This window comes from Molossus molossus, unplaced genomic scaffold (assembly GCF_014108415.1).
Source record: "Molossus molossus isolate mMolMol1 unplaced genomic scaffold, mMolMol1.p scaffold_m16_p_5, whole genome shotgun sequence".
In the NCBI taxonomy this organism is placed as follows: Eukaryota; Metazoa; Chordata; class Mammalia; order Chiroptera; family Molossidae; genus Molossus; species Molossus molossus.
In genome coordinates, this window is record NW_023425388.1 from 73,707,894 (window position 1) to 73,735,712 (window position 27,819).

The following is a 27,819-nucleotide window of genomic DNA, read 5'->3' on the forward strand; positions in this document are numbered from 1 at the left end:
TTAATTCCCTCTTCAGAGCATGAAATATATCATTTAAAATAAAATTTCCCCATTTAAATACATTATATATAAACCAAAATTTAGAAATGATACATCCTTTTTATCACTGTAGTTTTGAGCCTTTAAAAAAGATAACTTTCATTTTAAGCTCAAATATAACATGTAGAATAAAGTAATATCTATTTATTTAACTTTATTGTGCTTCAGCCATTGCTCTAAGTATTTCATATTTATTTCCCTGTATTTTGGGAACTGCATTTTAAAAATAAGAATTTTACAACTCTCCATATACAATGATACCAAGCAGAATATTAAAAAATTAAGCTTTATTATAATTCTAAGGAGACAAGAACACAATTAAAAGCTGGCACACTTAACAATAATATAAGTTAAACATCTCTTGAATAAAAATATAGGAGATATATTAATGAAAAATAAATCAGGGACTGAAAGGGAACAAAACATTCCAATTTTCTAGCAGCTGGTATAGTTGGCTCTCTGTATCCGCAGGTTCCGTATCCCTGGATTCAACCAACCCAGGTCCAAAAAAGAAAAACTCCAGAAAGTTGATCCCTAAATAATACGGTATGACAACTATTTACATATCATTTGCATTGTGTTAGGTATTACAAATAATCTAGAGCTGATTTAAAGTATACAGGAGGAAGCACGTAGGTTATACGCAAACACTACGCCATTTTTCTACACTAGATTTGAGCATCCTCGGATTCTGGTATCCGAGGGGTGGGAGGGTGTCCTGGAACCAATCCCTGGAGAATACAGAGGGAGAACTGTACTTTCTTCACAATTTGTATCACTTAAGTGCAAAAACATCATTAAATAAAACCTCACGTGCTATCTACAAAATAGTGGTAAGAGGAAAAAACTTTCTAAGTATTAGGGCCTTCCATTTGTTATCCTTCTTCCAATCTTTGGATCCATTAGTTTAAATACCAACTAAAAATGTGATTCTAGTTAATTACAGTTGAAAGCTTATCAATTAAGTCATCAATAGTGTAAACAAGAAGTTGAATGTCCGCTTTTTCCTTCATTCGGTGATCACTATGTTTTCGAAGGATGACATCTACATCTGCGCTGACTACTCGGTCAGCAACCTGTAAGGACGTATGCCAAGGTACAATGTCATCCTTCATGCCATGGAGCAGTCTGATAGGGCAGTTCACAGGAATAGGACTATGTAACAAGCAGTGGTACTCAGCTTCTTTAATGAAACTATATTGAATGTGATAAACTCCTTCTTCAGTGTATTTTGATGGCATGCTCCACACGCCTTTTATCTCTATATCCTTTTTTACCTATTGAAAAAAATTAGGAAAATAAAAGTATTTATTAAACATTAACACATGCAATAGTATTAAACAACCTAAAAATTTAAACAGTAAAAAATGTACAATAATAGCCCTGGCCGGTTTGGCTCAGCGGTTAGAGCGTTGGCCTGCGGCCTGGAGAGACCCAGGTTTGGTTCCCGCTAAGGGCACGTACCTCGGTTGCAGTTTGTCCCCGGCCCTGGTTGGGTCGTGTGGGTGGCGACCACTCGATGTGTCCCTTTCACATCGATGTTTCTCTCTCTCTCTCTCTTTCTCTCTCTCTCTCTCCCTCCCTCCCTCCCTCCCTCCCTCCCACTCTATCTGAACAAAATATGGAAAAATGTCCTCGGGTGAGGGAAAAAAAAAAAAAATATATATATATATATATATATGTATTTTTTAATTACAAAAAGATTTGATTCAATAAAACTGAGTGATTGAAATCAACTGATTTCAGTGAGAAAGCTGTATATCTGAAAAATGTAAATATCTGCCTCAAATGATTTGAAACTAATAAAATAAAAAAAACTATAAAATACATGAATCTATATTAATATCAAGAGGTTTTCAGCATTAAAAAACATGTAAACCAAATATTTAAAGCAAAAATGATACTCAGCTATCTTTAAACTACTCAGGATTACTCCTGAATTTGTAATTTCAGTAATTAAAACTTCGTTTCATTGGTTATTCGATGAAGTGGAAACTATGCTAATTACTGAGACACAATAACAGTTGCATTTTAAGCACCCTTACCCAAATTGCTGTTCTCGGCCACTGAATTGAATGAATACTGTTCATTTGAAGAACAAATTTTACAGAATGTTATATGCCCCAAATTCTCAAAATAAAAATAAAAAAGTTAAGAAATAGCAAAAATAGTATTAACCAAAGAAAATGTACAATATGCATACATGCTACACCAAGAAGAAACCGTATCAAGGCAATGTGGTTGAGAAGCTTGGATTCCAAACACCCCTACATCCTGTCTGACGCCCTCTAGTGTCCAAAGGAGATGATTAGAATCAGTTCAGAGGTTAAGTCAAGTTCCTATACAATGAAATGCTGGTCTTAACATCCCAGGGCTAGAAAAAATAGTAAAAATCTACACTCGTGCTCCTTGGACAGTTAGGGATAGCTGTTTGTGTGAAAAAAGAAAAGATAATGGTCCTAGTATCCCTGCTCTTTCCTTACATACTTTTAAATTAACAAGGGCTTGATGTGTTTCTGTTAAGAATTGTTTCCTGGTCTGATTTAGGATTAGCAAAGATATGCTCTGATTTGCAGAATACAGATCTCAGTCACTCTGGGGGTATCCACCATACACCATAATCCTCCCTTTGAGTGCTGTGAACACACACACACGAACAGAAATGTATGTATGTAGATCTTGTCATTTGCCAGTATCAACAACAACAAAGAGCTGTTAAATCAACTCCCTTCCAGTCTGTCATGTTCTTGAACTATAGTATTAGCAAGTTAAGAGGATGGAGTAGTTAAGAGGTCCAAGGTTTAGATGCAGAAAGATGCAATGGTAGGAAAATTTAGCAGCATGAGGATACTGAACGAGAAACAACCAAGAAAGTAAAAAAAGTTCAGAAATAGGAGACAAGTGCAAGGAAAACCAGCCTCACTATTTTAGTCCTGATAGAAATAATGAAAATCCTGACTGTGCAGAAGAATGACAGGAGGTATACACTGAGGTTGCCTGTGACTTACCTCAACAGGAAGCTGATGAAACTTTGTCACTAGGCTATCTACAGCTGTGGCTACACCAATAAGAGCCACAACCTTCTGTGGTCGTGCAATTGCAGCATGAAGCATAAGCCATCCGCCAAGGCTAGATCCAACTAGTATCTAAAAACAAGTAATATGTATAGTTTTAAAGAGCAACTTCTTTTTCTTTTCTATAAGAGAAGTAATTTAATAGATGTGCTTTTTTAATTTTATATCCTTTGGATCCCAGACTTTTAATATTTGACACAAAGTGGAATTAAAATTATGATTATTTTTTGTTAAAGTATCTGGTCTATAATGGAAAATTATAAAATCTGTAAAAAAGTAAAACGGTACTTACATTTTCAGAAAGTGAAAATGACGAAACAATTTTAAATCAAATATCAAAATTGGATGCTAAACACTTAAATTTTCATATCAAAGAAACAGCTCAAGTATCATGGGGTTACCATCAATAATTATTTAAGAAAAATAGTCACCTGTGGTCCTTCAGCTAAGTCGTCAATTATAGAAAGAACATCTTTTCTCCACCTTCCCACTGTACATTCTTGTAAATTACCCTCTGAATTTCCAACTCCTGAGTAATCAAACCTGGAAAAAAGAAAAATACATATCTATATCTAGATATCTATCTATATATTTCCTATATAGCACATTCATCATTACAAAGCCTAAAATATACTTCAGAAAATCCTATTGGCTTAACCATCAAATACTTCTCAGAGCTCCTCACTTTCTGATCTCCTCCACCGCTGGTAGCCTGGTCCACATCACCATTCTCTCTGGACTGAACTAAGAATCTCCTTTTCCAATCCCCCTCCCCTCCCCAGTCTACTCCCTACATTGTAGCCAGTGATTCTTTCAAAAGTCATGTCTTGCACAAACCCTCCAAAAGCTTTCTATAATCTTTAAATAAAATCCAAAGTCCTCACCACACTTGGCCCCTGACTACCTCTCTGATCTCATTCCTTGCTGCTCTCCCTACCGTTTCCTCACTTTCCTTCTTGAAGTTAATGGAAACCACCACCCATGTTCTTGCCCCCAGGAGTTTTACAACAGCCTTTTTTCCATATGGAGTATTCTACATCCAGACACACACTTAGATGGTTCCCTCACTTGATTCAGGTCTTTGGCTCAAACGTTACATCCCCAGAGAAGTCTCCTCTGAACATTCCATCTAAAAATGGCACTTCTTTCATCATTCTCTATTTCCTTACCCTACTTTATTTTCTTCATAGCAAATATTGCTACTTGACGTTTATAGATGACATTTGGTTATTTCTGTGCAATGTCTCCCACAGTAGAAAGGAAGCTCCATATGGGCACAGGCTTTTTTGGTTCACCACTGCTTTCCCAGTGCCCAGGTCAGCACCTTGCTCATGGTAAGTGCTTAGTAAACACTGAATTAGTGGAAGGGAAAGAGGAAACCAGAATCAAATTCATCACCAGCCCACCCATTTAAGTTTGCTTCTCCTTCCAGCTTTCTAGTTCTCCTGGCTCAAAGTCGGCCTGATCTGTGAATTTCACCTCTCCTCAAGGTCTCAATTCAGTAAGTGATAACATACGGTACCACTCCTATGCATTACTATAAACTCTAGTCATACTGAACTGCTCCAATTCCTAGATAAGCCCATTCAAAATATTGAGCCTTTGCATATGTCCCACTGCCCGGAAGACCTTCCTTCCCTATGCAAACTCCTGGTCACGTCACCTCCTCTGAGGACCTTTCCTTGACATATGCCCTGTTTAGTACCATCAGTCACTTTCTTTTGTATGTACTCAATTAACACTTTTCATATTGTGTGTTGTAATCAAATTTTGAATATTTGTCTCTGACTAGAATGTCAGTTCTTTAAGGACTGTTTTAGTCAAGTTTGTTTTTCCAAGGTACAGAACACTGCCTGCCCGGTACCACCCTCACTCACTATTTTTTTCTCACATTTATTTCTTTCTCTGCAGTGTGGTAAGACCAGTATTTTGGTGCAGGTTTTTGTCATCTTAAAACCAGCCCATCACAGGGGCCTCCTAACTGTGCCTCTATGATTCTACTCTTTCTTCAGATGGATCCACTTTATAAGTATCAGGTTTTTCCTAAGATTATATTCATATGGCATTAACTTCAATGGCTCCCAATGACATAAAACATAAACGTTTAGTGCTTTAGGCCTGTATTTTTAGACCATTACATTCTGGTCACCTAAGACTGACCTTTATCATTTTCTCAAAGGAAACTACTGCTTTAGCCAAATTGATCACCCTGCTGTTCCTAAAATAAGCTCTATTTTTGGTCTCTGTTACATGCCTCATACTATTTCCTTCACCTGAAATACCTACTGCCATCACTTTCACTACTAATATCCTCTTTCAGAACTTAGAACAAATGAGCTATTTTTTTATTGGAAAGGCCCAAATTAAAAAAAAAATCTCTAACTAATGAAACTTCTACAGAATTCATTTTTATCAGTCACAATCAAATTATTATATCCTGCTTTATAAGATAGTTTGTGTGCATATATGTGTCTCATCATTCCTGTGACTGTAAGATCTTGGATGGAAAGAAGCTATTATCTTATTTCTGTCTTTGCATTCTCTATGGTGACTAGGGATGTAAACCTCACACACGCAGTATTATAATACATTCCAAGTGAATAGAAATGAAAGGTAAAAGTAAAGAGAATTACTTTATTCAAATTTAAAACTTTCATGTTTTTCTGATTCTTAACATCTGGTAAAAACTAATAAATCCTAGTATGTTTAGTACATACATAAGAGTATATATGTAGCCCTGGCTGGTTTGGCTCAGCGGTTAGAGAGAGTCAGTCTGCGGTCCAGAGAGACCTGGGTTCGGTTCCCGCTAAGGGCCATGTACCTTGGTTGCAGTTGGTCCCCGGCCCTGGTTGGTCATGTGGGTGGCAGCCATTCGATGTGTCCCTTCACGTCGATGTTTCTCTCTCTCTCTCTTCCTCTCTCTCCCTCCCATTCTATCTGAATGAAAAATGGAAAAGTGTTTTCGGGTGAGGATAAAAAAAAGAGTATATATGTAATATATACGTAGTTTATACTTATTTTCTTACAGATAAGGGATTATTTATTTTTTCAGGCTATGCACTTATTTTTACTATAAAAACAATTTCCTCCAATAGCTGGAACTATATATACATTGAGAGCCAATGACTCAATGTTTCAATTCTTAAATATACACAACCACGGGAGCCTGGTGAGAACCATTCCCGACCCTCCCAACAGGCACTCCACATCCTCCCTCCACCCATGGACGGTGTCAGAAGCCAACAAAATTCTGCCTGCTGGCCGACCGAAGGAGGGTCTTCACATGGAGAGAGTGTCCGAGTCTCCACTGGGCCCAGCTGAGCCGCAGATGTGGCTGCTAACTCTAGGGTCACCACACCTGGCACGTCTGAATCACCTCCTTCAAGGCCTTCAGCCCCCATGCTTCTGTCCTTCATGGCCATGGCAAGGAGGGCAGATAAGGGATTTATAAGTGACAGAGAAAGATGAAATTAAAATTTTCTTCAGGTATATAAAAAAAGGAGTTTGGATCGTTGGGAAATTGGGTAACGAGGCAGCTGCTGAAGTCTAAATTACCGTTATCATTCTCCCTGAGTCCAGGGTACATAGGAGACAGGCCAGAGAGGAAAGGAGAGCAAGGTACCAACTGGCCCTTTTCCTCTCCTTGACAGAACATCAGACATTTCTCCTTGCTGCATCTTTTACAGTTCCCTTACAAATATATGGTAAAAATGTAGAAAATGTATAAAGGCCCTTCATAAAGGAAATTATAACCATTTAATGATGCTAATAGGTTACAAGTAAGAACACTACCCAAAGTCAGATATTCAAACATATTCAGCAGGTTTATGACTTTTAAACAGAGTAACAAAAGTCTGTCCCTGGAGCCTCAATACTCTAGGACATATTCCCAAATCTAGAATTAAATATTCCATATTCCCAAATCTAGAATTAAATATTCTATTAGAAATAATTATGATAGAATACCAGCCCTAAAACATGTTACAGTCTTTAGCTCTGACTCCATTTTATTTTAGGCACAGTGACAGGACCTTAAAATATTTTCATATAGCCAGATTACTTGTTGTACAATATACAAAACTCACCATTTCCTCATTCAAGATCTAAATTTTGCAGATAAAAATCATAACAAAAGTAAACGAAAAAACTGGAGTATAAATAGAATATAAAATCTTGTAAAAAAAAAAAAAAAAATCCTCTCCTGAGGATATTTTTCTATTTATCATCAGATAGAGTGGGAGAGAGAGGGAGACAGAGAAACATCGACATGAGAGGGACACATCGACTGGTTGCCTCCCGCACAATCAGACCAGAGCTGGGGATGAACTGCAAATGAGGTACATGCCCTTGACCGGAACTGAACTCGAGACTCATTGGTCCCCAGGCTGCTCTCACCACTGAACCAAACTAGCCAGAGCTAAGAAGATAAAATCTTAAATGCAATCAATAGTTAATAGTGATTAGATTATAATGGAGTTTTGATAAAGGCAAATAAAAACAAACTTGATAAAATTAAAAATTTGTAGTGAAGGGCTGTACTCTGTAAAGGTTTATAAAGATACACATAGCCAGGCCGGTTTGGCTCAGTGGATTGAGTGTGGTCCCATGCATGAAGAGGTCACTGGTTAAATCCCAGTCAGGGCACACGCGGGTTCAATCCCCAGTAGTGGGCGGGCAGGAAGCAATTGTTTCTCTCCCATCGATGTTTCTATCTCTCACTCCCTTCCTCTCTACCTAAAAATCAATTAAAATAGATATACACAGGGCACATTTTAACACTGTACCACTTAATAGTCAACATTATAATTTTATCATGATTATTTACTACACCTTTAAAATGTATTTCAGCCCTGGCCGGTTTGGTTCAGCGGTTAGAGAGTCGGCCTGCGGTCCTGAGAGACCCGGGTTCAGTTCCCGCTAAGGGTGCGTACTTCGGTTGCAGTTTGTCCCCGGCCCTGGTCGGTTGTGCGGGTGGCAGCCACTCGATGTGTTCCTTTCACATCGATGTTTCTCTCTCTCTCTCTGTTCCTCTCTCTCCCTCCCACTCTACCTGAACAAAAAAAAAAAAAAAAAAAAAAAAAAATGTATTTCACATGTACCCAAAATACAGAAAACCCACATGTCTTATAGCAAGCTAGGAAATGGATATAGTTTTCACAGTCACAATTTAAATTCAAGAACTAGTAAAAAGGTGATTCCTTGATTCAAAATCTTTTAGGGACAAAAAGGGAGAATGATGGCAATATTTCTGTTATCATGATGTTTTGCTGAGGCTAGTCCCCTTCCTAGATAGCTTTTGTTCTTACCCAATCCTAACTATTCTTCAGTGTTCCTTTATAAAGACTTTTCTATGCACGTCAATCCTCAGTTTTTTTCTCTCCCGATACAATAAAGGGTACTGCTCTTTTGATGCTATCACATTCTGATGAGTGTTTCTGCCAAATTTCTCATCTATATTTTATCCTGTTTCCCAACCCCGATGAAAGGTTCTTTAAGGGCAATGGCCATGTTTTATATTTCACAGCACCCAGTACAGTGCTAGAAAGTGTGCATGCAAAAGACATACCAGTCTTCAGAAAAAAAAGTTAAGTCAGAACAGACTTTTTAAGAGTTCTAAGTAAAAAAATGAAACAATTCAGTTAATTTAATAAAAGAAAATAAGACTAAATCCATATAATTGACAAAATTTCTGCTAATATATTAAACAGATAGTCTAAAAGTTTTTTTATTTTTATTTACTTTTTTTTTAAAGCTGTATTTTCTTGCTCTATTGAGCAAATGTTAGTTGGAACTACTCGTCTAGGCTGTTAGTGCTGAAAATAATTCAGAAATTACCTTAATCCAACCTCCTCCTTTTTTTTATTATGAAAATAGGTCTAGTGTATATAACTGACTCATTTTGTCACAGTTATTGCTACAATTGATTTTAGAGCCCTTGTCTCTTGAATTCCAGGCCAATGATCTTTCTATTAAACCATACTCTCTATTCTGGCAAATTAGGCACTAAATAGACAATTGTTATAGGTAAACAAACCTAATTACAACAACATAAACACATCATTTTACTAAAATATTTATTAGCATAAAATATCACAAAATTGTGAAATCAAGTTTTAGTTAAACACCACATATCCCTATTTACGTTTTATATATTCAGATTATAGGAGTGAAGAGAAAGAGGAAACAGAAATGTGAACTCGACAATACAAATTTTATAATACAGGAGTTCTTCCAATGTTTTGTTCAAGGTTGTTTCATTATAATGTTGATGGATATCACATGAATTTAACTCTTGTTGATATCAATTAGTTTATGGTAAAAATGGTTTGATTGTATGTCATTTCACTTAAAGTCACAGAACTTATTAATGACATTAAGTGAGGACTTAATGTACTTTTAAATAAATATATTATTTTTAAATATGTATTTTAAAAAGTAAAGTAATAAATAGTGGTCAAATGAAAGTGCTTAAGTCCCTAATGGAAAACCACAATATAATTACAAGAAAACCAATAGTATATTGGTTTGTTGTCACATTAGATTGTACATAAAGACCTTAGTTACTGCTAGTTTCCTTCCCTGTCAGTATTGTGAGTGTGGCACAAAGACTTTTAAAAAGGTCTTTTAAAAGATGCACTTACAAACACCCTACATCAGAAGAAGTTTACAACCATGAAAACAAATTCATCTATAAAAATGCAGGCATTTGCTTCAATGGTTAGAGCAGAAGTAATTCTCTACTGCCATGCTAAAATGGTAGCAATATTTTCTTCGAAATGTGTTTGTTCCTACCTTATATAGGCGTGACCTAGAGATTTGCAAAACTCCTCAATCGCCAATGCTTTTGTACCATTCATATTAGAAATATAGCCAGGGATGAAGATAACTCCTGGACTTTTGCCTTTTAGTCTCTTATAAGCCAGCTTTGGAAGGTCTGGTCGGCTAAGGAAAGAGACTGATGTCTTTTGTCTGCAAGCTAAACAAAGTACACAAAACATAAACCACAGTTTGCAAATACAGTTTTTGGAAAACCATATGTACATTTTTTTCAATCTTAATTTTCTTAACTTGTTGAACTGATGTCAAATACTATTTCCACTTGACAGAAAAAACAAAAACATTGAAGTATTAAAGTCACAAGTCTGTGCATATCTTTAAAAATCATTTCAAAATCAGTACCTTCTTTGAGCAAGGTCCAACCTTGCTTCTTCCAAAATACATGAGGTGGTGAAAATTTCAAGGCAACAAGACAGAGAATCATAAAAAATGTTTTCCTGTTGCTGCTATATCATCTGTCCTAAATAGTATTAATCAACATTCAGATTTACTTACATTAACTTTAGCCCTCTCATAAAATTTTTGTCCTCTTTTTAATTTTTAAAAAATGCTTGAGGAGTTTCACATTCTCTACATTCTGGTAGGGAGACGGAGAAATAAGTTTGGTATGGCCTTAGAGGAGATAGTTTCAAAGGGGGGAGGTGCTTTGTCCATTTTATTACTGACTCCCTCTCCACCCACTAAATCATGGGCCATGGTACTAGCCAATCATGATTCTCGATCAGCTGAGGCGCATCCAATGAGCAGTTTCTTTACAAGTAACCTTGAAAAATATACCATAGTATCAATTTTGAGGAAAACATTTCTCATAGATTCTGCAATCACTGTGTTTTATTGTTGGTTAGGTTTTCTGTGACTGGTAAACACAGATCCTAATGCAATTTAAGTACAATAGCAAAACTTTAGGAGCTACTCCATTTCACTGTTTTTAAAGTTCGTTCCCTATATAAAATAACACTATTACTTACAATAAAAAAGTAAGAAAAAAAGAAGTCATTTATAATTATAAGCCCAGCTCCTCCCTCCAAACAAATTAGGCTGGTGTATTTCCTTACAGTCTTCTTCTGGACCAACAAAATCTGTTATTTTTTTATTACATTAAACATTCTTCCACTTTATTGTGGCCAAGAAAAACTTCATTCTCTTCTACGCGAACTGATAAAGTTGACTTCATTCTGGATTTAAGAAGTTGATTAAAAGAAATTAAATTGGAGCCTGGCTTGTGTGGCTCAGTGATTGAGCATTGACCTATACACCAAGAGGTTGCTGATTGGATTCCTGGTCAGGGTATATGTCCAGGTTGTGGGCCCAATCCCGGTGGGGGCATGCAGGAGGCAGCCAATCGATGTTCTCTCTCATTGATGTTTTTCTCTCTCCCTCTCCTTTTCTCTCTCTAAAAATCAATAAAGAAAACAAAAATTAAAAACAAACAAACATTAAATTGGAGACCTTTAAGCTATTCCTTTTACACGTAAGCTTGTTTCAAAGATTCAATGTATAGTCAAGTATTCCAAATTTAAAACTTTCAGTGAAAAACAGGCCTAGTAGGAGCCAATGTTGGTTGGCAGATGGTGTAAGCAAAAATGTTCATTTCCCATTTCCTTAACTCAGCACTCAAAAATCCTTCCTATCCTCTTAATATTACTTCCCAACACAGGAATGTCTCTGTGAGACAACAATAATTTACTTAACCTTGGTAAATTATAAGTGGACAAGTTAACATAACCATAAATGATCTTTGCACAATAAAGATTAGCTCAAAGCCTGGTGCATAAGTGCTCAATGACTGGTCGATAAACAGATGAAAGTGTTATATAGTCTTTAATGAATTTAGTGGTTAATGACATGATGTACTACAATTGAGAAACATATATAACACGTCTGACAGTGCACAATTAAATGTAAGTTAAACTGATAATAAGCATTTAAATTTAAACTGAAAGCAAAGAGTATCCGCAATAACAATTCCCATTCCAAGCAATCAGGCATCTGAGTGGCTAAAGGTGTGGACACAATAAAACCAAACACTGAAAAGGCTTAATTTAGAAAGACAGACTATATATATGGGAAGGTAGGACTGGGAATGGGGTGGGAAGGGGAAGGAACCACATAAGATAAAGAAAATATTTAAGTGCTTTGAGTTTTGCTTTAAATTCCAGTTTCCTTTTCCAAGTAATGATTATGGTTTTAAGTGAGCGGGAGAACTGAGGAGAGAAAACCCGAAATTAGGAACAATCTTTATACACTTTTACAAAGAAAAGGTTACATCCCCTCAAACCAGAGGGAGGCAGGTCTAAGCACGTTCAGAGTCACGAACTGCAACCCCACCCCGCAGAGAAAGGAAAGAAAAAGCAACTAATAACCAAACGCAGTAAAAGCACACGTTAGTTTTCCTCTCCGGCGCTCAGCGCAGGGAAGGCAGGCAGACAGCAGGATCCTTAAACCGAAGAGCGTGAGACACCGGCAGCCGCCGGGGCCCGCCGGGGCCCGCCGGGGCCGCCGCACAGCTCTCTTCGCAGCCTTCACCAAAACTTTCGGAACTGGGGTACCGAAAATGGGGTAAGAACGTTTTTGAACTGGGCGCCCAAACCGCACTGGACAGGGACGGACGACATCCGGGAAGTTCGAAAGAACGCGCTCTACTCCTGTTATTTCGGGCACTGACCTGGGAGCCACCGCGGCGCCCTCTCGGGCTTCCGTGCAAGTACGGTGCTGAGTCCACGGTGAAAGCCGAAGGAGACGGCCGTCCAGCCCCACCTCCAACAAGGATCCCAAGCAGCCGCGGCCGCCATGCCCACGCCAGCCATCTTCCCAGCGGTCCCTGCGCCCCGCGCTGACCTGCCGGGACGCGCAAGGCGCGCAGGAACCGGGCTGCGCACGCGCCACCGGCTGGCGCTTGAAGACTAGCCGCACTGGAAGCGCGCATGCGCAGAGCCTCGTCGCTCTGGCCAGCCTTTCGCTGTTGGGCTGTTGGTTCTCCTCTAAGGGAGTTTTTGGCTGTTACCGTTTGGAAAGCGTGAGTGCCCTGTTGGGAGACTACTTATTGAGCGGGCAGGTAGATATTACAAGGCTGGAAGCGCGGAGAGAAACCGTATTCAAGGTTCCTAGATTGGAAACCATGTCATCAACCAGAGGACGCTAGGGAGTGGAAGCATAAAATGTTCAGCTTGCTGCGTTACTAGTCGCTCTCTCGACAGTTTTAATCTGTACGGGAAATGCTTCCAATATCTGACTTCACATCTACTTGTGTGAACTGACCATGCATCGCTCCTTCTCCCCTTTTAAATTCGTTCTCGTTCTAGCTCTTCGTCGGCCTGACTATTATCTTGATCCCTGCTCCACATCATATGCAAAAATAAATCCCAGTAGATTAAAAACAAAACAAAACAAAAAAAAACTCAACGGAAGAATAAAATCTAGAGGATTAAATACATTTAGGAGAATAATTTATAGTCTGGGACTAAAAGGGGCGTAATCTTAAGATTTGAAATCCCCAAATCATAAAGAATAAAAATGTTCACTTTATACAGATTTAAACATTCTGAATGGTAAATGGCCCCTCTAGTCAAATGAGAGTCTAGAAGAATTCGTGTTACAGCACAACATTAATACTTCTATTTAGTCTGCTTCTGGAAATGATAAAAAATATCCAATTCCAATAGAATTGACCAATGGCCATGAATAGGCAGTTCCTATGTGTAATCATGATATTCAACATCACCAGTTGAAAAATATGAGTTAGCCCTGGCCGGTTTGGCTCAGCGGTTAGAGCGTCGGCCTGCGGTCCTGAGAGACCCGGGTTCGGTTCCCGCTAAGGGCGCGTACCTCGGTTGCAGTTTGTCCCCGGCCCTGGTCGGTTGTGCGGGTGGCAGCCACTCGATGTGTTCCTTTCACGTCGATGTTTCTCTCTCTCTCTCTGTTCCTCTCTCTCCCTCCCACTCTACCTGAACAAAAAATGGAAAAATGTCCTCGGGTGAGGATAAAAAAAAAAAAAAAAAAAAAAAAGAAAAATATGAGTTAAATAACGTGCTATTTTCCCCCAACCCATCAGATTGGCAAAAATTTAAAATAGCAGCTATTGGCAGGAATGCTGGAACACTGGCAAACTAGGACTCATGTATGGTTTGTGAGAAGATGAATTGCTAAACTCTTTTGTCAACTAATCTGACCACATCTTTACAATTTAAAATATGCGTCATTTTCAAAGCCCTTGATCCAGTGGCCCTATTTTGTGACCATCCTATAGAAAACAGTACTAACCATAAAGATGCATATTATTACTACAACGCTATATTTAGAGGCAAACAGAATGAAAAAAATTGAATGACCAATCATAAAAAATGATTAAATAAATTGTGGTACAAGGGTTTCTGGATTCCAGCTCTTATACCCTTCCTTCAGTGTAATTCTAGAGGGTTCTCAAGCATCAACAAATAAGGCCTTATCTAGTTCTTTCACTATCTAAAAGTTACTGTGGTTGGTATAATACTTAGAGTAAACCTACTTTACTATCTTGGTGATAAATATTGGAGCAACGATTGGTGCTAGAGTTAAAGGCAAAGGTTAAAGTGAATCGGTTCATCTTTAGAGTCTTGAGAATCTGTCCTAGTGCAACATACTGGAACAGTTAGCTTAATAAAAATGGAATAGATATCTTTCTTGAGAGATATAAGGCCAGAAAGAGATAGCAAGGACAGACACTTGATTTCAGGACATACTTTGAAAGTTGCTAACATATTTTGTCAGTTCTCCTTTAAGCCTGTTGTAGACTCCAAAGGGACTAAATCAATATGGCAATGACCAATGCATGTCACTTCACCGTCCCTTATATCCTAACAATAAACACTTATCCTCAAGGTTTTTGGATAATGGCAAATATTCTCAGTCGTTTCTGTCCTTAATTTCTTCCTTTATTTTAACAGGCCTTGCATTTTATGTGCAGCAAAATGAAAAAAATCTGATTTGTCCTCATAGTGGGAAAAATACTGCACACAAAAGCAGGGAAAACCATTGATTGTTTCCTCTATTAACCCTTCTCAGTCTAATAAATCAGGAAAAATTGTGGCTATTTTCAAGTGAAGATAGTTTACTGACAGTGATGGGCCTGAAGTAGGCAACTTTGTTTCCAGTGACCTGCTGTAAATGTTGCCTTCATTAACAGGGCTGAAAGGACATATTGCTGAGGCAGTTTCCCTTTCTGAAATGTGCTGCCTTAGTTCAGGGAGACAAGTAAGGTCCACCTGGAGTAAAGCGCTAGCGCTTTACTTCACATCTGCAGGATTTATTCCTTGTCAGATAGAAGGGTAAGTAAACACAGCCCTTGAAATCCTCAGTACTAACTGCATCTGTGCAAAAAGACACTCAGTGTCAGAGTTTTCAGGGGTTATCTATCTTATATTGTTAGCAACAGGAATGTGACCCGAGATACTTTTAATTACTTGTTTTTAAATGAAAAATCATATTGCTAGCACACAACATCCTTTATGTAGATGGAGTTTGGCTGATTAATCAACCTCCCCCCCCCCCATCATGTTACCAATAGGTAACTTCCTAATGAAAGATGAGTTTATTTTCAAATGTGAAATCTGGTCAATATTTTAATTCAAACACAACATATTTTGACACACATATTTAAAAGGTTTACTACATCATGCAAGATATAAAGTTGACTAGAATATCTTTACAATTCTATGAAGAAAGCACAGTACAGAAAAATGATATTTTTACATTAACCAAGAAATTGTTAGCAATTGCATTTCACAAATCATTACATGATTTAGGGGTGATCTCTGAAAAAAACAGATGATAAAAATGTCTTCTGCAATCGTGATTTTGTCCTCCACTGTTCAAGTAAAATCATGTGTCATCCAGTTGCAAAATCTTATTGGCAATATGTATACATGTACACAAAGCATACTGCAAATGTAAAAAATTGTACCCAGGCAGGCCTGACAAAGATGTATAGACACTTTTAAGAATCTAATCATTTCACTTTGTACTAGTAAGTAATGTCATTATTTTCTACTTCTATTCATTTGCCAAGTTTTAGGAAAGAATACATTCATACTTACAAATACACAACATAACAAACCACAATAAATGGCATTTAAAAAACTCTTACGAAAGAGACTTGCCGGAAGTCACTTAATTCAACAACAATTAATTTAACTCTAAAACAAAGGCTAATTGTAAAGAGATACATAATAAAATAGTACATTACAGAGAACATGAATGAACTTCATGTGATTTTTTTTATAAAACTACAGCACTTCTGTAAATAAGTATTCTAAATGGTCTGTTCTTTGGTAAAAACAGCTCTGATTTCATAGTTGTGTCATGGGAGGCTGCAATTAACAGGGGTGCTCCACAACAAAGGAAAATCAGACAATATAAGGAAACTGGCTCTTGGTTACCTTTATTTTCAGCACTGGGAATGGAGAAATCTTCATGCAAACAAGTTTCTAACACTAAACATTCTCTTTATTTAAAATTGCCCAATGTCTGTCTAAGACTGCTTTCTAAAATACATGACGTTTTGTTCTTTCTTCTTTTACAAAAAGTGGCTTGCCATTCCTGTACAGTAGCTTACTCTGGTGGCAACTCTTCAAGGTCAACTTCCTGGGCACTCGATGGCATCAAAGTTTCATTTTAAAGTGTAGAATAACACTAAGTGCAGTTCATCATTTAAAACTACCACTATTAAACAGAAGTTACGTCAAGTCTTTGGTTTTGGTGCGGTACTTAAAAATTAGGGCAAGAGCTCCTCCCGTAATATATTCTTCTCCAAGGCCCTGTTTGCTCATATTTATAATAACTTTTGGCAAAATGCTCCTATTTGTAAAAAGCCAGTTAATTACAATAATGTCAATGCCAATGATTTGGGTGCTAAAATAATTTCATATTCCCAAGTATGTACATTTTATAAACTGTTTAGTTCACCAAAATCAACAATTGCTAAAAAATATTTTATTAGAAATGTTCCTATAAGTGATGCTATTTACCAAAATAGTGTTTTCTTTCTCATAGATGATTTCATTCTTTTGCTATTTATCATCAAGCTATGAATTAAAACACTTTTGTTCTCATTTACAAATGACTTCATCTTAATATGAAAGGAGTTCTGAGTGTACACAGTTAAAAGGATGGGTCTGTTGGGTCTTTCCATCTGGGATAGAATATGGCTTCATTCTTGTAAGAGATTATTGCATTCTGCCCTGAAATGGATTGTTGCTCCAGTTCACTACAACAAGAAGTGAGTGTAACCTTCTGCCCCAGTAACTATAACATCCATCCAGATCCTCATGGCTTCCGGTGAGGGGGCCACCATATAGTAGATTCTGTCATGTGTCTTGACACTAAAGGTGAGTAATGGATTAGGACTCTAAAAATAAAGAAAGGAATAACACAAACATCTTGAAATTTTAAAATAACACAAGGGCTTCTTCTTTAAAAGTTCTAATTTATCTACATAGGCATTACTTTTGCTCTAGTATAACCTATACCCCAGTCCCAACATTTTCTCAAGACTGACTGTCTTTCTGGCCTTTCTGCACAAGAAATTTCAGGGAGCTCACCAATCCTCTGAGCAGCTCTTTTGTAAAGCTCTAGGAGTGTACTAGCTGATTGTGGGTGCTCCATAAGTAATAACTCTTATTCTTAGCCCTACTAAGATTCTTCCTCCTAACTACGTAGTATCTTCTCAGAACCCTAGCAAAGAGTCACTTGGCAGGGTCCCTTCCAGACCAATATGTCCAGAATATGAGGGTGTCAATGGGGAAAAAAGGAGAAATATCTGTAACAAAAATAAATTAATAAAAAATCAGAATATTTCCTCACTTCACCATGACTTTTTCCCCCCACAAAAAGACCAGAGATACTAATTATTTCTATGTTTACTTTTCTAGCACCATTCTGATCACATCTATCTGTTATGTCAGAAAAACAAATCTAAATTGCTTCAAGTAAAAAAACCAAAAAACCTCAATTATGCATTCAGATGGTAGGAATCTGAAAATCAGTGTTTACCTTATTAGCATTCTTGAGGTGATCATGGTAGACTTCTTCAATGGCTTGAAAGTATATTACCCCTTTTAATTTAGTTTCATGCTTGTCTGTAATAATAGATGAGTATTAAATACTTCATTATCACCAATGGACAGGAAAAACTATAATTCACTATATCATCATTAAAATATTTATCTAGTATTAAAATTATTATCTAAATTTAATTCAGATATTTTAGGTTAGTGCATTAGCCTGGTTCTATATTTAAAAAAGGAAAAAAAAAAAAGACATTATCAGCCCAAACCAGAGGGACTAAGTGACTTTGTGCAAGGTTCTCCAGCAAATTAGCAGTCAAAGCATAACCCAGAACTTCTGTCAGGTTGACACACAAAGAATAAACACTATTGACACAGATGCAAATACTTTTTCTGTATTCTTTAAGATATTTGAGTGGAAATATTCCTATGTAGAGATATTGTAATGAAATTTGTAACAATTATGTTTTTCTACTTATATTTTAAAATAATATTCTACTTATAATTCTTTCCTATCAATTTCTTGTCCAGCATGCTTGATTTATTTTCCTTCCCAATAGAGCTTCACATCAATAATTTAATGTCCTTGCTATGCAGCATTTTCCAAACCGTTCCTAAGATTTCCCATAAACACCAAATGAAACGCCTAAAAAAAACCCCCAAATAACCAAACCACCAACCAAATCAACATCACTCTATGATCTAATAAGGTCTTGGAATATTTTATAATTTAAAATAATCAAAAATCATAATTCATGTGAGCATATAAAATTTTTAAAAATCATGGAAGAGGATGCAGAGAAAGAGACTCCACCATACCCTCTTGGTGGAAGTGCAAATTTAAAACAAAGCCTTTTTTGGAAGGCAATTTGATAAACAATTAAAAATGCAAAACACCCTCTTACTCAGCAATTCTACTTCTAAGTCTTTGTTGTACAAAAGCTACTTATGCACACGCACACAGATTTGTATTTGCTATGGCAAAAGGCTACCCAAGAGCTGCTTGAACTTGAACAGGGAACTGATTCAATAAAAACCAGCCGTAAAACAGAATCTAACAGCCACTGAAAAGATGGATGTAGACCTGCTTGTGCCCAGTAGAGAAAAATCTTAAAATATTGTAAAAAAAAGATATGAACAGAATGAATAATTTGGTCCCAACTGTATTAAAGAAGAAAGAACACATGTAACATCCTACAATTTATATATAAACAAAGAGAGAAAATCTCAAGGATATTTCAGTGGGAAAAGGTCAGAACTTTTGTGATGGGAAAGAGGCAGTTTCTTTATAGACTTCTGTTGAATTTTTATTTTATTTTATTTATTTATTTTTACAAATGAATGTCCCTTTTTTCCAACAAGAATAAAAACCTAGTCTGGGGGGGGGGGGGCGGGGGGAGACAGCCCTAAGAATTTCAGTAGAAAATAAAGCTGTTTAATTGCATTTAACCCAGTGTATCTCCCAAACATCTGCTAGAAAGATTCTGCACTATTCATGGGATACAGTAATACTTCTTTTTCTGAAAACGGATGCAAAATAAAATCTGGAGATAAAAGTAAATCTTGTCAGTGTCTCAAGCAGACAGAAACTGGGGAATGAACTTCATATATGAGAAAGAACTCTGAAAAATATAGGCCTCACAAGGACACTTTCAACTAGAGAATCAATAAGGCTATTGTAAGTTGATGACATAATGCTCTTCATTTTGTTTCAATAGCATTATCCTATCAATTTACAGACATCTTTTTTATGCCTGGGATTTTTAGAGACTCTTCTGAAGCTACCCAGTTAATATGCCAGAGACCAAGTATAGAGCCCAGGGTCAAGGTCAACAGAGAGACTTAAGACTCTAGCTGTCAGCACTCATCTTTACACCTCCTTCACACATACCGTGGTCATCTACCTCACTGACAAGCTGAAGGGGCATGGCGAGTATGGGATCAAGTCCTGCCTGAACTGCAATCTGTGTGACTTCCTGTGGACTGATCTATTCCTGAACTTGGTGTTGCTTTGGGAATGAGTGGGGGTGGAGGTGGCGGGAGCAGACAAAGCTGACCACAGCTGTAAACAGAGCCAAATGGGTAGCGTTCACCAAACTAGGTCTCACCAGTTATATAATATATAAATATTAAAAAGCTGAATTAAATATGATTTTGTCTGTTTTATGCACTAGGATTCTGAGTAATCTTTCATATACCAAAAAGGTTTTGGCCATGATTAAAAATTGAAAATCAGTCACTAAGAAGTTTAAATTTGGAAAAACTAACATGGGTCAGAGGGAAGGGACACTGAACCACCCACTTGGCTGACCGATAACAAAATGAAATAAGGAACCCAGAGAAGAGAAGAATGAAGCTGTATGTCTGAAGTGATTTCAGAATTTTACTTTTGGAAAAATCCGGGTGAGGTTGCCTGTGGAGTCTAGCACACAACAAAGTTTTGTTTATGAATTTTGCAGACACTGAATTGGCATTTCTTATTAAATGGGCATCTTTTCTATTGTACTAACTGAAGAGGATGTCTTTGGACTCCTATAAAACTCAAGGTCAGAAAGCCCTACAAAGGCAAAACAGGGGATCTAGAAGGGTTAGGCCATTTGCTTCAGGCCACTAGCCACCGTAGTAACTGGAACCCCACCCAAAGAGCTCCTAACTGAAAGGCATGTACCCCCACCCTCTCTTCACCCCAATTCTGGGGCTACATAGACAGTGTTTCATTTCTTTCACATGCTTCTTGGTTTCTCACACTTCTCTTCATAAACATATCCTGACCTCACACTATAGATTAAATGGATGGACTTTGTTTTTGTACTTATTGCACAGATACTCCTTTTTGACAATTCTGGACAATGCTTATAAATGCTGAAACAGTCACCCAAAAGCAGTCTCTTCATGACCTGGGGGATGATACCACCCTTCTTCAGCAGCGGAAAAGAGGCCAGAGTTTTACTGGGTGGTAATGGACATGTTTCATACGTGACCAAGAGTAAATAAGAGCCTTGTTGATAAGTATGACAGTCACCCCAATATTCCTGTATTTATGGAAGATTAGGTAGGGCATGTTTTTCGTAATCCATCATTCAAAGCATCCAAAAATATCTCAGTCACTTAATAAATACTTACTTATTCACTAGTTTGCTGATAAACTTTACTCTCTGTGCTTAAAAGACCATTCCAGTTTATAAACTACAGCTGAATGACTGTCAGCTGTGGTCACCTAATTGAGTGTGACTTAAGTGGGGCATATGGCATAAATAAGTAAATAAATAATAAATAGAAACCATTTTTCCTGGCCTCCCTTGTGGTTTAAAAAGACAATATTTTGCTTCTAAAACTGTATTCCAGTTAAATACTTATTTGGACTTGAGATTATCTCAGAACTAGAATAGGCTAATTCACACTTTTTAGATAACAGTTTTTATTATTTTTAATAGGAAGTTCATATCATGTGGACCATATAATCTGAACATAAAGTAATATACATTTACAAAGTTAATATTATTTACCAATCTCCCTATTTATACTAAATTTTACTGTCTCTGGTCTTTAATAGAAGGTTCCTAATTTGAATGCAACACTTAGATTTTTTTCCATCACCCACCTGCATAATAAGAGAATGTACGCTTGTTCCGATCAAAAACAAACCATCGTTTTTTCCAAGTTTTAATTTTTCCACCCATTTTAATGAGGAATCCTCGGCAGGTCTTCTCTGTGATGGACACGTGATAACAGGTATCAATATTGTGGCCAGCAGTCTCCACGTGGCTCCGCAGATCAAAGTCTTCCTTCCGGACAGGCAGATAACGAGTCAAAGGTCGAGCCTGGAAAAGGGCAAACCCATTGCATCTGCAACTAATTATGTGTTTTGTTTTAGGTCACAGATGTGTAGAAGCAGAAGAGAACTGAGAATTCTAAGCATTAAAATACCCATGTGATTATGAACACTTAGGATAAACATCATCATATAGGGTCTAAAAAGTGGATAGAATTTAAGAAGGATGCTAAAATAGGGGGGTGGGGAGAGAATGGATAAACCCAGGTCAACAGATTTTATTACTTTAAATGGACAGATGAGAAATGGAACAATGTCATTTATCTTAGCTTTCAAGAAGGTACTTAGCACTTAAAACACAGGGAAAGCATGAAGTTACCTGGGCTGCTTCCTACAGATGAGGACTCCTCCATTGTCAAGTTCCCAGGAATTCTCCCCACAACAACCTCACAACAGTTCTTAAATAATCTCAGATATGATTGATGGAACATTCTCTAGTAAGCACAAACCACACAAGATCCCCAAAGCTGTACACATCGGCTTCCATACACTCTCTAACAGAAATCGAAGGCAGGATATATGTTGTGCAAAGTGAAGCTAAAATACAGTAAGAAGCAGAATAAAAATGCTGCTCAGGACCAGATACCAGAGAGATGGACACAGATGTCTTTTATTTTACTATGGCTGGAGTAGAGGTCCTCTAATCGAGGAAGCAAAGATATCACCATGGGTAATATTTCTAAAATAATGTTTTATTTTATCTTGTTAAATTACCCCACTCCTTTACCCTGGGGAAAATGACCTCATCATATACTTGGAGGCAACACTTATAATTAGGATTAAAGTTGAATTGTGCTTTTTGGTTTGGCTTCAGATACCTGCCTGGTGAATCAAAATTTGGCAGAGGTTTGGCATAGTAAGTAAGATAAAATGAACATGTTTTACTTTGTAGTTCTCCTTCAATATTTTGCCTTTGATTCTGTGGTACTTTGTAGACAGATGTCATAGGCTATGATACATCAAAGCCTTAAATAAAGGCTGTCACTGCTATACTATCAACTACCAACAACGGCAAAGAATGAGGGAAATGGTACCTTTTACCTTTAATTTGGTAAACTTTGGTAAATCTGATTTGAACTTTAAATGACATGGATTTAACAAAAATTTATCTGAGTGTCTCAGAAAACATACAGTATGTAAGCAGCTCTAGTGACAAGACCAGAAATTCAAACTCTATGATGACCAAGATAGGACATTAAACAGAATGGGTGGTTTTCCCAAGTTTTGCTTGAGTTCGTTAATTTTGTGCACATAGGTGTGGGCTGTTGTAGCAAAGAGGACACGTGTGACCATACAGTGGTTAGAAAAGAAAGAACACTAACACCACCACCAAGACACAGGGTCAGTAAAATTGCCCTGTTTTGGAGTGTTTGCTTCCAAAAGATGGCTTAATAGACCCTCTGCTCTTCCTCAACCAAAGGTTTTATTTTTGATGTTGTATTTGTTTTCAGCAGCAAATCCAGCTGTGTTTTTCAAAGCTGCTAAAAAAAAAATTCTTCTTTTAAATATAGTCCCAAAAATGGGTAGAAAAAGAAGTGTCTTTTCCATCAAATGTGCCATGCATGAACAGAGAAAAGGGTCATTTGACCAGTAGGTCCCGGTAAATTTTGAAATCCTGAAATTCTGACACAGCATTACCGTTTTCTACAGAACAACCACTAGGGGGCAACATACTCTTATCTATCCAGATTGACCCACCAACCTGTGCCCTTTGTTTCTCCCTTATTTTCACTTCTTTTTCAATTAACTTCTGCCTCTGGCTCGTTTCTTCCTGCAGCCGCTTTTCCAGGAGTTCTCGGCGTCGTTTCTCTTCTTCCAGAGCCCGTTTTTTGGCTTCCATTTCACGTTCCTAAATATCATTAGAGAGAATAAATTTTAAGACGTACGGATTATACTTGAATGATTGTAATTAATATCAAAAAGGAAATTTTCACTAGGAATTTTGGTTAATAACGTACTTCCTTACAATATGTAACCTCAACTAAAACATCCATAATCACCTCTCACATAGCTTTCAAAATTACCCTATACAGAAAGGCAACCACCAACTTTAACAAGTCAGTGTAAGTGAAAATCCAGCTCCTGATTACATCCAGTCGTTTCATAGTGACGACCACAACTCTCCCGTTTTTAATAAAAAGCCTCACAAATTGTCAGCCAGCACTACTCATGGGATTTAGTCTCTCTTTCAACTGCTGTCTTCTAACTGAAGGTCATACACACATAGGTCCTTCCAATTCCTGTTGTTGCTCTGCGGCTTCCTGGCCAGAGGTCGCAGAGGAAGCACACGGGGAAGCTAGAAGAGGAAAGGAGGAGCCCTTGGGGCAGGACGCAAAGGCATTTGGGGGGATTCCTAAGGAAGTTTAGATTCTGGCTTGAAATACAATCACAACAACGAGGGGTTTTTAATGTTACAATAGTGTCATTAATGCAAGCTGGCAAGGAATGGAGGATGCATAAAGACAGGGCATTCCTCCTCATTCTCTGGCAGCCAAACAAAGTGCCCACCAAAGGGAAAACACAATACAAAGCATTCATTTCGGTCTACGTCAACACTATATCTATTTTCAATGACGAAAGACTGTAGTGCAGTAAAGAGCCTTAGAAATCATCTAACACCCTTAGTTTTCATAAGAACATGAAGCCAAGAAAGGTTGAGTGACTACTCCACCATCACACTGCCGAGTGAGGTTCCAGGACAGCCTCTGGCATCAGGATCTTACACCTACCCTAGATTCAAGCAGCCGTGTCTTCTCGGCATGAGCCTGCTTCAAAAGTCTCTCCATTTCTTCTATTCTGGCAATATTTGAAGTGCTGGCGCTGAATAAAACACAAAAGCCTTTCAGGAATATTGTTTGGATTAAGATCTTTTCAAACACACACACGCACGCAGGTTCACGAAGGTGTATGACAAAATCCAATACAATTTGCAGGACCGAAGAGGCAAGTCAATTCAACTCTGAAAACTGTAGGTGGTACTGACTTACCTCAGTCTAGGAGACACAATACAGGCCAGCAAAATAATGCCAAAATAAAGCATTTCGCTCATAAACAAACAAACCTACACCACACTTTATAAAGGGTGTTCTCAAAATGCTTCCTGCAAAGTCTAAACATTATGGCCTGTGGGAGGTCTTCCTGTTAGCTGAATTGTTCAGAGATGACAGACCAACAAGACTACTGCAAAGTTCTAGGTAGATGACACCTACAGTTTGAAGTCTCTTTATTTGGCTTAGGAATATATGTCATTAACTCCTTTTTCATTGTGCCTTCACATACGTGGGCATTTTAGTTCTTAAATGAAGATGCTAATTAAAAAGTGACTTCGCTTCTTCTGGGTGCAGTTGGAGGGTGGGTGGCCAGTTTTGTCAACAATACCCACTTGCCATAGCAATGAACAAACTACATATAGGGATCCAAGAGCTTCAAAAGAAATGCATCTGGGGAAAGACATCACACAAACAAGCAAAGGAAAAAAAAAAAACCACAGGCAATGGATGCTGCAACAATAGTTAGGGATAACTAAATGAGAAAGAGAAGAACTTGGAAATGTTTAACACTAAACAAAAGTTTCAATTTTTCACTTGATTTTATTTGATTTCACTAGTTTGGAAAAGAGAGATCATAGCCTAGGTCAAAATGTATTTATTTACTCTGATGTTCCAGCCATGGAGAACCATCGTGGTTTCTTATGTGTGTACGTGTGTATAATCATTTAAACATCTGTATTCTTTTCCAGACCTTCCTGAGGACAGAGAGACTTTTGTGTCTCTGCCCCCCATGGCATAGGGCCTGGCACACAGTAGGAATTTGTGTTCGTAAGACATTCATATAAAGGGCATAAGATAATATTTAATACGATCTTCCAAAATTATATTTTGGGTCATCTCAACCTAGTTGTTTTAAAGAGATAAATGACTGTGGTAACACAGGACATGTGGTTTATCTTAAAATCAGTACTGTGAACACAGATGTTTTTAGCATCTTTATTCATATTTGCCAAAGTTTGGAAGCAACCAAGATGTCCTTCAGTAGGTAAATGAATGCATAAATTGTGGTTCACCCAGACAATGGAATATTATTCAGTTCTAAAAAGAAATGAAAAGACATGGAGGAAACTTAAATACATATTACTAAGGGAAAGAAGCTAAGCTGGAAAGACTAAATACTGTATGGTCGAACTATATCACAGTCTGGAAAAGGCAGAACTAAGAAGACAGTGGAAAGATCAGGGGCTGCCAGTTGTTTGAAGGGGGAGATGGGGAGGAAGGGATAAAAGGATGGAGCACAGAGGATTTTCAAGGCAGTGAAAATACTCTGTATGATAGTATAATAATGGTCACATGTCCTTAAAAAGTTGCCTAGATCCACATAATGTACATCAAGAGTGAACCTTAATGAAAACTGTAGACTCTGGATGATAATAATGTGCCAATGTAGGTTCATTGATAACAAATGTAGCATGCTGGTGGGGGTGTTGATGATGGGCAAGGCTATGCATGTGTGGGGGCAGGGGTTATACGGGCAATCTGTACCTTCCTCTCAATTTTGTTGTGAACCTAAAATGGTTATAAAACAATTTTAAGTCTTTAAAAAAAAGCAATTGGTACAGCCAGACCCATTACAAAATGCACCTATCAAGGAGAGACATAGCCTTAGGAATGTTGTATCCTTAGAAGCTTAACAATTAGGCTGTACTTCACCAGGTTACCCCAGGCCACGTTTTAGCCAGGTGTTTTATCCTGAGAAAAAGAACATGGCAATTTATTCTCTTTATTTCCATGAGCTGTTGGGGGAGGTACAAATAGTTAAGTTCTGTTCTCCTTGGCCAGCAAGATTTTTTTTTTTATCCTCACCCGAGGACATTTTTCCTTCTTTGAGTGGGAGGCACAGAGAGGAAGAGAGAAACATCGACGTGAAAGGGACACATTGAGTGGTTGCCACTCGCACAACCCAACCAGAGCCAGGGACAAACTGCAACCGAGGTACGTGCACTTAGTGGGAACCGAACCCAGGTCTCCCTGGACCCGCAGGCCGATGCTCTAACCTCTGAGCAAAACCAGCCAGGGGAAGATTTTTTTTTTTAATCTTTAGTATTTTGTGCAGAAATCTGTGTTCCCATTTATTGAGAATACCCAACTTCACGAACAGGGAAGGGACAAACTTCATCAATGCAACTGAGAAAAGCTAAGACAAACATGCAGGCCATATAACAGCACAAAATTATGTTTACATTCTACAGCAGTGATTTTCAACTTTTTCATTTCATGGCACACATAAACTAATTACCAAAATTCTATGGCACTCCAAAAATACATTTTTTGACAATCTGAAAAAAAGAGAAAGGTATAATTTTGATTCAGTCACACAGGATGGCTATTGTTGTGTTGGCTGTTACTTTTTTTTTTTTTTGAGAGAGAAGAAGGGAGAGGGAGAGAGAAACAGAAACATCGATGAGAGAGAACATTGATTGGCCACCTCCTACATGCCCCCACTGGGGATCTGGCCCACAACCTAGGCATGTGTCCTGACCAGGAATCGAACCTGCAACCTCTTGGTGCATGGGTCGACGCTCAACCACTGAGCCACCCTGGCTGGGCTGTTATCATTTTTTTACTTGACAATCTAAGGGAAAAGAGGTGAGTGCCCTGACTAAATAATCAGGTATTACATGTTTTCAAAATTCTTGCAGCACAGGGGTGTTCATGCTATGGTGTACCAGTTGAAAATTGCTGTCCTATAATGTTAAAGTCTGTGACATCAGATATAGATGTCTTATGTCTACAATTAATTTGGAAATAAATAATCTGAGTTTCACTAAGTCTCAGGTCTTAAGAATTGACTAATTAAAACACACACACACACACACACACGCACACACACACTCACAGTCTGACCTCAATTTGTCCCTTAGTTCTTTCTACAACATTCCCATTTTTCATCCAGCCTGTGCTCTGAACATTGTTACAGAAAACTCGCTGTGTCCATTCCTTCATTG

At 37.7% G+C, this 27,819-nt stretch overlaps 2 protein-coding genes across 4 annotated transcripts in view; both read right to left on the reverse strand.

Moving 5' to 3' along the window:
- Positions 1 to 362: 362 nt before the first annotated feature.
- ABHD10 (abhydrolase domain containing 10, depalmitoylase) lies at positions 363 to 12,776 on the reverse strand. Of its 2 annotated transcripts, none has more exons than XM_036242962.1 (5): positions 12,616 to 12,776; positions 9,906 to 10,089; positions 3,545 to 3,656; positions 3,048 to 3,185; positions 363 to 1,316 (listed from the first exon to the last, which is right to left on the reverse strand). In XM_036242962.1, the coding sequence occupies exons 1-5, from the start codon at positions 12,755 to 12,757 to the stop codon at positions 972 to 974; spliced, it is 921 nt and encodes a 306-aa protein (XP_036098855.1). In that variant the 5' UTR covers positions 12,758 to 12,776; the 3' UTR covers positions 363 to 971. The 2 variants fall into 2 exon arrangements, with proteins under 2 accessions (XP_036098855.1, XP_036098856.1); XM_036242963.1 differs by lacking the exon at positions 12,616 to 12,776 and adding an exon at positions 10,293 to 10,459.
- A 2,717-nt stretch (positions 12,777 to 15,493) lies between these two features.
- PHLDB2 (pleckstrin homology like domain family B member 2) overlaps positions 15,494 to 27,819 on the reverse strand; it is an 83,421-nt gene continuing 71,095 nt past the window's right edge. The window contains exons 12-16 of one of the 2 annotated variants that reach the window (XM_036243437.1): positions 24,551 to 24,641; positions 23,524 to 23,670; positions 21,591 to 21,810; positions 17,976 to 18,061; positions 15,494 to 17,331 (exon numbers count right to left, since the gene is read on the reverse strand). In XM_036243437.1, the coding sequence (XP_036099330.1) occupies positions 17,191 to 17,331; positions 17,976 to 18,061; positions 21,591 to 21,810; positions 23,524 to 23,670; positions 24,551 to 24,641 (685 nt within the window). In that variant the 3' untranslated portion in view covers positions 15,494 to 17,190. The remainder of the gene's footprint in view (positions 17,332 to 17,975; positions 18,062 to 21,590; positions 21,811 to 23,523; positions 23,671 to 24,550; positions 24,642 to 27,819) is intronic. The other variant, XM_036243438.1, reaches the window with a different exon arrangement.

Excerpts from the sequence above, each read along its gene's own strand:
- ABHD10 (XM_036242962.1), bottom strand. The coding sequence starts at position 12,757 with ATGGCTGGCGTGGGCATGGCGGCCGCGGCTGCTTGGGATCCTTGTTGG. Across the intron at positions 3,186-3,544 it reads ACTTAGCTGAAGGACCACAG|ATACTAGTTGGATCTAGCCT; the intron begins GTGACTATTTTT and ends ACTTGTTTTTAG. Across the intron at positions 1,317-3,047 it reads TTCATCAGCTTCCTGTTGAG|GTAAAAAAGGATATAGAGAT; the intron begins GTAAGTCACAGG and ends TTTTTTCAATAG.